This window comes from Oryctolagus cuniculus, chromosome 14, assembly GCF_051225735.1.
Source record: "Oryctolagus cuniculus isolate XC-2025 breed Fujian yellow rabbit chromosome 14, ASM5122573v1, whole genome shotgun sequence".
Taxonomy (NCBI): Eukaryota; Metazoa; Chordata; class Mammalia; order Lagomorpha; family Leporidae; genus Oryctolagus; species Oryctolagus cuniculus.
Genome location: NC_142880.1, coordinates 16,471,443 through 16,487,136, shown reverse-complemented (window position 1 = coordinate 16,487,136; position 15,694 = coordinate 16,471,443). Strand labels below are relative to the sequence as shown.

Here is a 15,694-nt window from a genome sequence, read left to right as displayed (position 1 = left end):
CAAAAATTTTTGCAATCTTCTGCCTAATGATGGAAATCTGCCTGCCTGTCATCTGGAAGTCCAGAAGGGATTAAGGGGAGAGTGAGGTGGGGATGGGGTAATTCATATATGATCACCTGATCCCTGCTCATTCTTCTGATACTGATCTCCACTATTTCTGATATCCCCCATTTCAAAAATCTCCTGTCAGGATGTGCAAAACTCTTGCCAGGCTACATGGGATTGAAGAGGGGCAGTAACTGCTCAAAAATCTTTCCTTTAAAATGTTCATTCACTCTCCTTTAGTCTCAGCTGCTTGCTGGAATCCTAGCCCTGTGTTTTGGGGGGTTCTGTAGTGTAAATCGTGCTGATTTTCAGCATAATTTATGCTAAATTGGTTACCATTTTTCTATCTGATCTTCATCTTCCAAAATGTTATCATCTTTGCCTCACTTGTTATTCTAGTCTTTAAGTGTTCCGTCTTTGTTTGAAAACAATCTTTCAGGCTGGTTTTGTGGTCTAATGGGTAAAGCTGCCACCTGTCATGCTGGCATCCATATATGGGCACCAGTTCAAGTCCTGGCTGCTCCACTTTCAATCCAGCTCCCTGCTAATGCCCCTGGGAAAGCAGCAGAGGATGGCCCATGTCTTTGAGCCCCTGCACCCTGTGGGAGATCCAGAAGATGCTCCTGGCTCCTAGCTTCAGTCTGGCCCAGCCCTGGCCATTGTGACCATTTAGGGAGTGAACCAGAGGATGGAAGACTTCTTTCTCTATCTTTCCTTCTCTCTCTGTATTATGCCTTTCAAATAAATTTTTAAAAATCTTTAAAAAAAATCTGTAGATTTTTTTACAGTTTAGGGACATAACACAAATACAGGTGTTCAATCTGGCTTTCTAAGTTGGAACTAAGATCATAAATTTTTAGAGCAATAGTCAACAAACTTTTTCTTGTAAGTCCAGATGGTAACTTCTTGAGGCTTACAGGCCATACTGATTCTGTCTTAGCTACTCATTTTCACTGTTGTAGGGTGAAAGCAGTCATAGATAGTGCATGAACAAGTATATGTAGCTATGTAGCAGCAAAATGTATATACGAAAACAGGTGTCTAAATTGTAGGCCATGATTTGCAAATCCCTATTTAGAAAAAATAGCTTACCACTATTGTTTTTTGTTGAACTTATTTAATTAATAATAATTTATAAGATAGAACTTATGCAATATAAATTGCACCAATTTTAAAAGTACAATTAGATATGTTTGATAGGCCTGGGCATTTAGCCTAGTGGTTAAGACACTGCTTGGGATGCCCACATCCCATATCCGAGTGGGTGATTTGAGTCCCTATTCCGCTGCTGATTCCAGCTTTCTGCTCGTGCACATCCTGGAGGGCAGTGGGTGATGAGTCACGTAGTTAGGTCCCTGCCATCCGCACAGAAGCCTGCGTTGATTTGGGGGCTCTTGGCTTCAATTTGTCCCAGCACCAGCTGTTGCTGGCTTTTGTGGAGTAAACTGGGAGATAAGAGCTCACTCCCGCACATGCCTTCTCTCTTTCTTTCTTCTCTCAAATAAATAAATAACTCTTTAAAATTAAAAAAGATGTGTTTGATAAATGTGGGCCATTGTGTAACTATTACTGTAGTCATGGTAAAAAATTTCCACCACTCCACAGTTTTCTCTTGTGCCCCCTTGCAGGCAGTCTTTCCATGTCCTCACCCGGCTGACCTCTGATCTGCATTCTAACATTATAGCTTTGGCTCTTCTAGAATTTTCCATGAACTGAATCATACTGTATGTAGTCTTTCATGTCTAACTTCTTTCACTTAACCTTATTCTTTGTTGTATATGAATAAATAGCAGAAAATTAATAATAGATTTTAAGCTCGGTTCATTTTCTTTCTCATGAGGTGGCAAAAGTTAATCAAGAAAAAGGATACATTGAACTTTGAGAAAGCAGACTCCTTCATTTCATAGAATAAAGAACGTGAACCTGGCCCACAATGCATGACATCTCCATAAGCAGCACTTTTGTGCTTTGTCTTACAGGCTCTTTACCAATTCATTGCTAGAAAGAACAGCAAAACTGCTTGTGCCGACATGGAGAGAAGAATGTTAAATGTGTTTTAACACTGCTGTTTATATAAAGTGATTAAGACTGTAGAAATTAAGATTACCTAGACTACCTAGGTTTGAATTCTGTGTCTGCCTTAATGCTTACAATTTTCTTAAGTTTCTTAATCGTTCTTTGTTCATCTGGCCTTCAGGGATAATAATAGTAACTAATTTGTAGAATGAAACAGGTTGATCTCTGAGAAGTATTTAGATTTATGGCTGCCACAGAGTATCCCATATAGAAGCATTTGCAGTTAGCATCATTGTGCTTGCATTGTAGTTGCACTAAGTAGGGGAAGCCTAAATCCTAAATTTTATTAAAATGTGAATATGGTCCTCAGTGTTTACTTTGTTGGAAGTGCTCAGGTGTGCATGGAACAGCGTTTTGGAATCTAAGGATCTTACCAGCTCTATCTGCTTCCCATTCCAGATCTACCTGTTTTTGATTTTTTTTCTTATTAGTTAGTTAATTTTGGTTTAAATCTTGTATTCAGTAGATGAAAAGATAAGTTTTATGTCAGCCCATTTGTTAGCAATACTTTAGCACATATGGCATAGAAAATCAGACACTGGAACCAAGACAGACCAGCTTGCAATACAGCAAGTTTATCACCTTGAACAAATTAATTAATCTCTTCAAATCAGGATATTTTAGGTATCTATGTCATTAAACATTATAAAGATTGAGAGAAGGCATGTATCGGGACAATTGATTATTGTCCTAGGCAAAAAATGGTAATAACTTGTGAATGGAGCATGAGAGAAGATTAGATTCCAGAGATATTTTGTAGTGTAAGTTAAATTGGAGAAAAATGAGATAAAGGAAAAGATGGAGAAGTCAAGGACTACTTGAAGACTTTTGGGTTGTACAACTGGATAAGCAGAGGCACCACTTAAGATAGGAAAGAATAAAGAAAAAAAAATAATGGGGAGTTGAGATTCTAATTCAGAGTTTACTTTTGAACATGGTAAGTTTGAAATACTTGCTGAACTCCAGTGTGTTTGGGGTGGTTCTGAATACTGATCCTTTGTCCATTATATTCATCACAAGTGTCTTCTGTGCATAACCATTTATAATTTATTAATGTAGTCATTTATTGACCAGTGACTTTGGGAAATATTTGTTTAATTTCTTTGAAAGGCAGAACAACAAGAGAGAAGGAGAAAAAGAGAGTGTGTGTGTGTGAGAGAGAGAGAGTTAGCTTAATTCCTAAAAGGCCACAGCAACCAGGGTTGGGCCAGGCCAAAGCCAGGAGCCAGGAACTGCATCCTGGTATCCCACATGGGAGGCAGAGACACAAGTATTTGAGCCGTCTTTTGCAGTCTTTCCAGGCACGTTAGCAGGAAGCTGCAATGGAAGCAGAGCCGCCAGGACTCAGACCAGCACTCTGATATGGGGTGCCAGCATAACAAGCTGTGGCCACACTAACCCTGTCTTGTTTTGGTTTTTTGGTATTGTTTTTTAATGTAGGAAAAAAATGTACTTTCATTCTGCTTTTAACATTGACAACACCAAGTCCTGAAAAGAATAAAATCATAATACATGGATTATGTATTAAACCAGATAGCATGATAGTCTGTTGGGTTTGATGTTTGCTAAGTACTGTGCTGAATTTTAGGGAATTTTAATTAAAAACTTCTTGTTAGTATAGGTCATTCTCAACTACCCATGTTTCATGCAAGCTATTAGTAATCTGTCTTCAATACTCATTGTTCTCAATAATATTCTAGTCCTTAAAAGGTAGGAAAAAATCGATAGTTTCAAGATATTGCCAGTTTATAGATTCTTTGGTCTGTTTTCATTATGTTTATGTTTGAGTCTTATGAAATTGCTATTTTTCAAAGGTCAAAAGCATTTGATACTGGTAACTTTCTATGGTTCAAGTTAGTATTTAGAGACGAAAGAGTGAGCCATTACTTTCGAGTGTTTTTATTGTAGATGTGCTATACTGTTGGTTTTATATCCCCATCTATACCCCTAATCCATTGTTCACTACTGAACACAAATGCATATCATTTATAAAAGATCACACATTTAAAATATGTCAAAATGAACATAAATTTTTAAGGCAAATTAATTGGATAAAATTGAACTACATCCCAAATGACAGTTTTATATAACTGTTCTTTTCAATGTTTTGTTCTTCGTTAATGTTCAGTTTATACTCTATTCTTGTACAAAAATGTTAAATAACAGAATCACATGAAAGTTTCAAGCTTAAATCTAAAACATATAATTTCCCTGTGTATGTCTTTCTGGATTAGAGTCATATGATATTTGTCTCCCATTTGCCTGGAAGGGTACCCTGATGGCCAATGGCTAAAAAATAAGAATTTTCTTTCATCTTATATATCATCAATACATCACCTATGTATTGTTCAGGTACAAGATGGAAACTTACATTTTTGGCATCCCCATAAATCTGTCTGACTTCAATATCTGCCTTGGATTTTATTGACTCATACTTTTCCTAAAGAAAAACATAAGTTCTGTCAAAGAACAGATGTTTATTTTTTGTCGATATTCTTTTTCCAATTAATATCTAGTATAAGTAATAAGCCAGTTGTAGTACTAGTACTGAGAGTAACTGGTATAGGTGGGGTATATGTGGATAAACACGCATATATTTATCTACAATTTCACAAGTAACATTTGTGTGTGATACAACCAAAATTAGTGATGTAAGTATGTGCTATTTTAAAGTTATGTTAAATTGATCATTAATAAAATTTTAATAGCTAACTCATCAATATAATCACAGAAAACATATAAATAAAACAATTGTAAAGTTTTGACTTTAAAATTGAGCATTTTAAAAACCTTTAAAATCATTAAATTTTCCATTTACTTTTTCTATAGGCAGATAAAAGTTTAAGGTATATATTATAGGAGGACTCATTTTATAACTTTGTAGCAACAGGTTCACTAAGGGAAAATCTGTCAGATTTGGCAGTGGTTCAGAAAATATGTGAACCTGTCACTGTAAGCAGTCTCAGAGGGCGAAATGCATTACAGGAGCTAATTAACCTTAGAAAATAATTACACAAATATGCAAATGTTGTTTAGATAATTCCTCGTGTTATCAGCTCAGGTAGTCCATCATAAGTGCAGCCCTTGCAATGCCCAGGTAGTGGAATCTGGCATAGTTGATAAGGCTTTGGTTACTGCAACACTTCTATTTGGCGCTTAGTGATTAGTGATGGCAAGAGTTCATCAAGAAATTCACCCTGTTCTCTGAACACAGCAGAAATTCACCGTGCAGACATCCTATGCATTCTGCCAGTAGCAAACTCTTAATTGATGGATTTACTCCTTGTCTTTTCATGCGCTTCATAGATTTGCATGTTTCAAAATCAGCCAGCCTGAATCAAGTTACCCTGTACAGACTGTACTCTAGTGTGAAACTCAGAGTGCAACCTGCAGAGTAGATGCAGTTTGTTTGCATCTCTGTAATTGAGACGTATTAGAAAGTCTTTCCTACTGAAATCTGTAGTCTCCAATACACTGCTGGTAATACTTGTGTGAATTCTCTGGATTATGGTTTATAAAAGTATATTGATTGTGGCACAGAGATCTGTAAGGTGGCACAAGTTTACCCTGGAATACCCTGGTATTTCTGATTATTTGTTGTTGGTGGTGATGTTCACTTGTTTTATTACAGTAGAAATTTTGTGTGCTTCAGAAATGTATAAAGAAACTAAAATGGAAAATATGGATAATCCTACCATTCACAGGCAGCTCTGCTGCTTTTTTGTTTTGTTTTGCTTTCATTTTTTATTTGAGAGGCAGAAAAACCATGAGAGAAATGGAGAGCTCCTATTGACTAGTTCACTTCAGAATGACCCCAACATCCGGGTTTAGCGAGCTCAGTCCAGGGGAGGGAACTCAATGCATATCTCCCAGGCGGGTGGCAGACTTACGGCTACCTGAGCCATCACCACCTCCTCTGAAAGTGTCCATTAGCAAGAAGCTGAAATCGGGAGCAGATCTGCGACTCAACCCCAAGCCAAATACTTGCCCATCTGATACATTTAATAGTTTTTATTCCTGCTTTTGAAGTTTTTTAAAGCTTTTTTATGTAGTTTTACTACATATAAAATCAGATGAATTGCATATGTTACATTTTAAATTCATGTAATATTACATACTATTTCCTCAGACAAAGAAATAGTATAATGTATTTAAATATTTATTTTTACATTATTGGATACTTATTATTTATCCAGAGTATTGCTATGATATAGGAGACAGTGATGAATATCTTTGAGCACTTTTGCTGTATTCCAGATAAGTAGAAGCTAGGTTGATGAATTAGAATTTAAATACTCCTTCATTTTGATTTTTAAAATGCAGCTCATATCATTTTGTCCACAGTTTCATTGCTGGTCACACTAAAGTTGCTAGTAACCTACTGTGTGTCAATAGCATGTTTATATTTATAGTTTGAATCCAAAAGATAATCTGTCTTCAAGTTGCTTACATTGCAGAAGGAAGAAGTAACTTGATAGATTAAAAAACAAGTAGGATAGAGAAGAAATAATGAAATAGAATTGGGCTTATTTTGAGCTACCATGGCTAATGATAGGGCCAGCAGGCAACCTTGAGCAACAATATTTTGCAGTATTTTAGATCTAAACCTGGCAATAAGACAGGCAAATGATTATAAATGATGTCTACATATTCCCTTAAAGTTTGATTAGTTTTTTCAACAGAGAGAAACAGAGAAATCTTCTAACTGCTGGTTCACTCCCCAGATGCGCACTAAGGCCAAGGCTGAGCTGGAGCTGACCAGGAGCTCAATCCAGGTCTCCCACATGGATGGCCCGATGACTTAAGCCATCAGCTGTTGCCTCACAGGGTCTACAGTAACAGGAAGCTGGAGTCGGGGCCATCACAGAGCTTAATGTAGACAGTAATCTAATCTATACGTACATTGGATATTTAGGACCATCACAGGTCTAAGATTGTTCTGCCAATGGTAGAAATTCTGTTAAGTCTCTCCCTCTTTTGTTTTTACAGTTCTGTTCCTGTAAGCAATTATGTTTCCTCATTCTCAGAAGTTTGTATAATAAATTTTGTGTCCATTATGGTATTTCTACAGAAAAGTACTGACTATACATGGCCAGTATAAATAATAACTATAAAGAATCTAAGTGGTAAACTGGAGACAGCTGTTTAGCTTGGCAACTGCATCTACAATCAGAGTACCCGGGTTTGTATCCCACCTCTGGCTCCTGATTCCACCTTCCTGCTAATGCTGATCCTAAGAAGCAGGGAAGAGAGCTCAAATAATTGGTTCCTGCCACAAGTGTGGGAAATATGGATTGAATGCTCAGTTCCTTGCTTCTAGCTGCAGACAGTTTGAGCATTTGGAGAGTAAAACAGAAGATGGGAGATCTCTCTCATACTCTGTCTCTCAAATAAGTTTAGGAAAAGAAAACCCTGCCAGCCACTAGAATATATTTTGTAGTCATAATATCTCTCTTCCTTAGAGTTACTTACTATCCTGAGTTTTATAACCGTATACTCCTTTTCAAACTTGTGAAAGCTAAATTATCAAAGCCTAAAATCCTTACAAGGGTTTCCTTGTAAGGATTTATTTTTTATTCATTGCACACACACACGCACACACATCTTAAGTGTGAGTAATTTCATATTTATGTTGCTAATAATTATCTTCTAAAGTATGTTTATATTTTAGTATATAACTACCAGGTTGTAAGTAATCAACCTGAAAATAAATGGTTTTTATTATCCATTCCTTATACCAAAAATTAATGAACAGGAAGACACAGCTGTTGGCCTCAAGAATTTGATAAACTAACAAGTAATTACAATATAGTATGCCAAAAGTGTTGTTAGAGGACATTACTTTGCCTTGATGGTGACAGAGAAGGCTTCCTTGAGGAGATAGTATCTCATTTAAGTACTAAATGACAAGTAGTGGAGGAGGGGTGAGCATTATGACACAGTGGGTAAAGGCTGTCCTTGGGATGCTCACATCCCACATGGGAGTACCAGTTTGATACTAGCACCTGCTCTTCAGATCCAGCTTCCTGCTAATGTGCACTCTGGCAAAGCTGCAGAACTTGGCCCAAGTGCTGGGATCCTTGCCACCCATATGGAAGACCAGGATGGAGATCCTGGCTTCAGCCTGGTGCAGTTCTGGCCATTGCGGGCATGAGGAATGAATCCGCAGATGGAAAATCTCTCTATCCTTCTGTTGCTCTGCCATTAAAGTTGATGAAATAAGTTTTTAAAAATTTACATAGAGGACAAGTAGCAATTATGTAGGTAAAGTAGTAGAAGATATTCAGGCAGAACACAAGGGTCATTTTCCAGATAAAGGAAATGGTCCAGAGACAGGAAAATATGGCATACTTACGTTACCGCAAGTTGCACCTTGCATTTGGAACACAGAGAGTGTTCTGTAATTTCTCAGGGGGCAGAAAGGTGCCTTATGGTCGAGGTATTTTGCAGAGTAATGGTGAGAGAGGTGGTTTGAGATGTAGATGAAAGCCAGATTATGAAGCACCTTCAAAGCCATTTTGAGGAATTAACTTTCATCCTGAGGGCAGTGAGAAAACGAGAGGTTCTAAGCAGGGGAAGAGTTAACTTGTGTTTGTACTTTTGAAGGATGGTTCCCTACAGAATTAGAGATACATGTAAGTGGACAGTCCCTGAGGCAGGGAAACTGGGATCTTAACGTCATCCACTTGTGAAATGGTGTGGCTTTAACTAAGCCATGGGAAAGGAGAATGGAGAGAAGTGGATGAATTTAAGAGACAGTTGGATATAGAATCAACAGGGTTTTAATGATTGATTATATATGGAATTTGAGGGAGAGAGAAATCAAAGGTGATCTTAGATTTCAGTGAGACATGGGTGTCACACCTTTTGGAGAAACTTTTCAGTGCTGTGTTGCTTTGGTAGGTTCTGAAGTGTTTATGGGACATCCAAAAGGCAATGACCATTGAACAGCTGGCTTTGTAGCTCTGGAGAAAAATTTAGGATAGAGATAGGTATGAGGGAACAGTAACTTCTGGTTGGCAAATGAAGTCATGTATACGGACCTCAATAAGTTTTTATAAAATTTCTAAAATGGAAAATCTGAATAATTTGTTTTTATTTTCTAATATCTATGACATTCTGAAGAAATTAGTTTTTTAGTATTAAGTTTTCTAAAAATTATTTATCTAGAAACATTTTTTATGATGTTTTAGTGCCTAGCAGTTTCTTTTTTGATTAGTGTTATTTAGCTGGTTTTTGTTTTTCACATTACAGGCTTTAGTTTTAACCACAATATGTTTCAGCTATCAAAATAAATATAGCAAAATGAAGTTATTACAGAAATTTTGGAATTCAAGAAAAACACATTTATTGGGTTTTAGCTAGTTGGGAGCAATGTAAAAACCCTTAAGTTTATATATTCAAGTTTCTTCTAGAAATAAAATACATATAGAAAATGCTTTTTTAAAAAATTATATGTATTTTTAACAACTTCTGTAGAAAATATTCATTTTCTCCTTATTTTTATCTGATGGAAATACTTAAAATTTTATAAATCAAATAATTTAAAGATATGTGTAATATAAATATATATAAATATGGAAGATAACTAAATTTTCTCTAGTGTTCCATGTAAGACTACTATAACTTTATGCTGTACAATTCTGATGTATTTAGATATGCTTTGATATCTAAGGTATAACAAATTTTCCTCTCAAAAATGTGCTTACTTTAAATATTTCAGAAGATTATAGTAGCAGTTAAGCTTAGCAATAATTGACCAATACTTTTAACAATAACTTATTCTCTAATTTGAATTCTCTATGTAGTTCTGTTATTATTTTAAATGCGCAATAACCATCTTATTTCTTTGTAGCTGTGTATGCAAGTGTATCATTTAATTGTTGAGTCCTATGGTAATAGATACACTGAGTAATATATTTGGTTTACTTGTAGGAAAATGGTTCTCCGGAAGAACATGCCATCTACGTTTGGGACCATTTCATAGCCCAGTCTGCAGCTGAGAATGTATTTTTTGTTGCTCACAGCTATGGAGGACTTGCCTTTGTTGAACTGGTCAGTGTACTTTTAACACCTTTAACTATCAGTCTCCTTACAGGTTGATTCTCTCTGTTCCCTCTTTTTTTTTTTTTTTCTTTTTTTTCTTTGGTTTGCTTTTTGGTACCATCACATTATTTTACAAAAGAAGAAAACAAAAATATTTCAAGCAAAGAATTTTCTGATATTTATTTTATGCTGACAGTGATTTTCAATGTGATTAGAAAACTTTCTGCCTGTTTATTTACATATTCTAATTTCTGCATCATTGTCACCTTTTTTGCACATTTCATGGAAATTATGTTTCCTGTTTTGTGTGGATACCATTGAGGTTTGTGCAGTCAATATTTGAAATGTCAAGAGACCCTTCAAATGTTTGAAATATATTGATAATATTTAGTAGACTTTCTTCCCCACTGGTTAGCATGTGGTACTTGATCAGAATTTATATAATTAGTATTAAAAATGTCAGAAATCTTCCATTCATCTGCTTCTGAATAGAGCATATTGTCTGGCCATAAAAATCATGGGGTTTCAAAATAATCTGACTCTGTGATTTAAGATTAAGTATACATGATAGAACAAATTACCACAGTTTCTGAATTTTGTCTCATATGCAGTACTACAAATATCACAGTCTTGTGCCAGTATGGTTAATGTGATGTAATCAATACTAAACATGCATCGATAAAAAATTTGTGTCTTGATGTCCAGAACCCTTATATCACAGGAAAGTACAACACTTTAATAAAACTAATTTGTTGAAAGTGCATTTGATAATTTTAAATCTTTATAGATCAAAGTGAATGTTAAAAGCAAGCATAGCATTGATTGTCTATGTTTCTAGACTTTGGTGTGTATTTCTCTTTGTCATGGAAATTAAATATATTTCTGTGGCCTTTTCAACCTCCCTACACCTTATTGCTTACTCATATGATTTAGACATAAAACTGGTGCTGACACCTGACACCTGAGAATACTTTATCTAGCCTAAATCTGTAAATGCTTGTGCTATCTTAAGAATAAGAAGTTGAATTGTTTACTTTTTAAATTGATCCCAGTCTTCAAGCATTACTTTCAAGTACTTTTAACTCTGCTCATTTAATTAATTTATTTTAAAAGTTGTGCAATGGATATCTTAAGATATTCTTTAAACACACTAGTATGATGTAATTTTGAAAATCTTAATGTTGTTTTTCAAATTGTTCCCTTTAAGCACTGTATCAATATATCTATATGTAAATCTGTATACAATAATGTAGATACATACAGCTTATTTTTTCTTTTAAGCTATTACACTCAAAGCATGAAATTTCTTGACTTGTAGAGAGGTTTAAAATGTCTGAAAGCTTATAAGACTAATAAAATTGGAGATTTCTATAAAGCATAACTCCACCCCTCCCCTTTTTTTTTACTTTAACACAGTTTATAAAAACCTTTTGTGCACCAGTTGTGGAATTTAAGTGTCTTTTGGACAGTTTTTCAAATGAACTTAGGGTGCCAGGGTTACCAGATGACCAGTGTGTCAGTCCTCTTCTGCCTGTCCTTGTCACACACTGGTGGATGTTTCTCCACTTTTGTTCCACTTTAATATAAAGCACACAGATGTTTCAGAACAAGACTTGACTTCTGACCTTGAGGCTATTAGGGTCAGAGTCCTCAGGGCCTGTGAAATTATCACAAGCTGAGCTAAAGTTTTTCTCCATCACAGGAAGTAACCAGTAAGTAAGAAGTTAAAAAGGAGCTTTGTCAGAGAGACAAGATGGTCTCAGTAAGGGTCAGCTTCTGTAGTCTGCTGTCTCTGCAGGAGGCACATGCATGGGAGGAGGAATATAATATAACCACTGGCACATCACATATCTGTCAGGCAACGCCAGGGCTGAGAAGTCTATTTAATGTAATATACCTTGTGTTGGTTTTAAAATATTAATGGCGAATATCTCAACCTCCTATATTTGCTACTTTTTGTGAAATAATTTTGATTACGGCATGTAGTGGGGCCATACAGATGGTGGCATCAGAAGAAAGAATGGTTCTTCTCCTAAACAAATGGATTCGTCTAAGCAAATAACATTGTGTGCACTGATGAAGTTTACATTAATTTTTGACGAATTTGATTAATATGTTTAAGTCCACTATGTTTCTATTTCAAGACTTTTTAAAGTATAGTATTATTAAACAACAAACATTGAAATGCTTTTAAATCTTTGCTTTATGCCTCAAATGGAATAATAACCTTTCATATTCTCACCAGTATTCTTAGGGGAAGAGTCATGGTGTTTATGATGTTGACAAATAATCATTCTCTCAGGGTTTTTTAGCAAGCATAACATATGAAATTGTTTTACATGGATTCAAAATTTTAATATGAACTTTATCAAGAAAGGAATTGTGATGATTAGCATATAAAGCTTAAATTATGGTTTAGACCATTTTTTGTCTCAATAGTGCATTGTATACCGTGGGCATTAAATTCCTTGTGTTTCAGTAGAATTTCCATATTTAAAATTGTCATAAAATGTTACTTCTAAATAAAGATTCTACACATATGAACACACATACACACTTCTTAGAGTGCAGTCTTACTTTGTAGCCTCACTGTTTGAATGCCTGAAAATTGTTTCTACCTTTGTCATACAAGTTCAAATCCTCCTTTAGGTCATGAATTTCAAGAAAATTTATCTTAAATGTAAACTGTGTGACAAGTAGATGCAATTACTTCTAGTACTTTAATAACAGTACTGTTATTAAGTAACAGATCTTTGATGAAATGCATCTTTCCCTTACTTAATTAGCAGTGTGTGTAATTGTAGTTTAAAATTAAAGGTGCTGCTAATAGACACCTGCAGATCTATTACTTTTGTAGTTAGAGCACAAAACAGTTGAAGAGCTTTTCGATTTTGCTAATTGTTGCTCTTAAAATCTGAGAAAAAAAATCTGAGAGCCTAATTTATGACTGTATCTATCTTACAGTATTGAATTTCTCCTGTAGAATATGTTATAGTCAATGATAGATTTTCAAGACCAATGTTCACTTTGTGGTAGTAAATCTTGAAATTTGACCAGGTCTACCCTTATAAAAACAGTATGCAGTTTACTATAATAATGAGAACAGTGACACTAAAAATATGCCTTTCACTGCTTTTGCTCTCATCAGATTTCCAGTTCTCTAAATTTTCAGTGTTTCTAGTAAAAATACACATTTAAAAGATAGCTCTGGTATTGATTCTTGCTATTAAACCTTAAAGACAAAAACCCAAAACCTTAAAGACAAAAGGAAGCAACTGTTTATCTTATGAATTGATATTAAATTAATGAAAATAATGTTATTTTGTTATTTTTGTTATGTGTTATTTTTACTATGCCAATATGTGAAGTTAGCTATTAAACCATCACTTACAAAGCCCTAGATTACTATCTTAAGTTTATTTTGTACATGATAAAGAATAGGATGCATTACCAAGTTCATTTGGAAAAACATCTACAAATAATGCAGCTTACTTTTGCTTTATATTAGTTGTTAAAAATTTAGGCTCACTTTTAAAAAATTAACTGTCACTTTATAGGAATGCAGCTTTTGACCTTTTCGTCCTCTTTCTCCAGCCACTTTGATGAAGTGACTCCATTGCTTCCCTTGTTGGCCAATTCAGAGTGCTTTGCTCTTACCTTTCCAGGTGATGATCAGTTTGGCAAAATCAAGTAACTTTAAATATCTTTTTAATTTAGACGTGAGCTGGTTTTCCTTGTCAATGCCCAGTACCCTCTGAACTCACCTAACCTTCCCCGTTTGCAGTGCTCTATAAATCAGCTTCCATTCACATTTCTTCCCTTAGTCAAAATGAGTGCATGTTTTTAATAAACCGTATGTTGGGACTTCAAAACGTTCATGGAAATGGTGGAATTAAAAGATAAGTTTATTTTTGTGCAAAAAGTTTTGAAGTCCATGAGTAGCTTTTTCATAGTAGCATTTCCTATTAATGTTTTGAAGATCCCTTGAATTACAATTTCAGTAAACATATTTCATTAGTTTATTGAATCGTCTCAAGTGATATACAATTACTATTTTTAATACTTTTATTCCTTTCTCCATGTTGTTAGCGGTATATTCATAACCACCATTAAAAACATCACTTAGAAATGTGTGAAAACAGCTTCTTTTGAAAGTGTATCTCTACCCACTTTTGATTTTGGTTTCTCCATGCTTGTCAGCACTTGATTGGCACCTCACTTGCATGTGAATTAGGGCTGAAGGGAACTCTATTTTCCTGCCATTGTTGCATGCTGGGCTCCCTGGCCTCCAGGCAGCCTAAGCTGCCCTTCAGCAACTGATAGAGGACTAGCTTTTGGACATAACTATGTGAGGACACTCAACCTCACTCTACTCTCAGTGGATCTTTTAAAATTGCCTGGAGTGTGGTTTGCATTTGCACTGAAGAGAAAATGGAATGGAACTAAAATCATTAGTTTTTAACCTTTAATGATACCAGTTAACTCTGACCTTAAAGAAGTATCATTTTATATTTTGTCCACAAAGAACAAAGTAAATTGGATATTGGTCGGATAATTGCTTGATGTGATCAACGGGAAGAGCTGAAAGTCGGGCTGCTGGGAATGAAGAATTGAGGGAAGGTAAAACAAGGGAGGAAAAACCAAAGAGAAACTGCATCATACTAGTATCAAAATAATGGAGGCCTAAAACGTTCTTACAAAGCAACTTTAAATTCTGGGGAATTCAGTAAGAATAAGTTGCCATTTGTAGTGTAACTACAAGATACATACTAATTAGATTTATTTTAAAATTATCTTTTTATCTTTACATTTTATCTTACAAACAGCTTGAGCTGAAGGCCTCTAATAACTGTTCTTATCCGACCCTCTCCCCTAGCATTATGCACGGCAACATGAGTCGTCTTACACATCTGTGCAATGAGTTGATCAGTGTATAGAGTTTAAGTCTTAACAATAACAAAACTAACTCTCCATATTCTGCATCTAATTATTGACTATTGGGGAATTCTGCCTAATCAATTATTTCACATTAGAGCGAGTTGTTACCCTTTCAGTTCTGATTTACGTCTCTGAAGTCTCCTGTCTGCTGGTATCCCCTTCTCTCAGTCTGACTGAAAAGATTGCTTCTCTGTAAGCTCCTCAACTTTTAAGTATAGTCTTTTCAATAAAAATGGAAAAGTATTAAGCTAAGTTATAATTTTATCCTCTCAATGTTATATAGAAACCTATGGAATAAATCTAGAAGACTTTCAATTTCATCTCCAGTCATTAGTTTAACATTGTTACCTTTTCTGGTCCCCATCTTTTAACTGTTTAATATTTGATATGAAATTTACATACCTGTATCAAGATGTAATTGAGGTTTATTGAACTTTATTGAGATATAGTTCACATACTATAAAACTCATCCTTCAAAATGTACAATTCTGTGATTTTGAGCATTTCAGAGTTTTATAAACAACACCAATATCTAAATTTAGAACACTTTCTTCACCCCAAAAGAAACCCCTGATCTAGTCACCGTCAT

The 15,694-nt window shown here is 35.1% G+C and overlaps 1 protein-coding gene across 11 annotated transcripts in view; it reads left to right on the top strand.

Annotated features, from left to right (window-relative positions):
* ARB2A (ARB2 cotranscriptional regulator A) overlaps positions 1-15,694 on the top strand; it is a 466,145-nt gene that overhangs the window by 249,686 nt on the left and 200,765 nt on the right. For all 11 annotated transcript variants that reach the window (XM_008261940.5, XM_051853996.3, XM_089313035.1 and 8 more), the window contains one exon: positions 10,057-10,176. In XM_008261940.5, the coding sequence (XP_008260162.2) occupies positions 10,057-10,176 (120 nt within the window). The remainder of the gene's footprint in view (positions 1-10,056; positions 10,177-15,694) is intronic.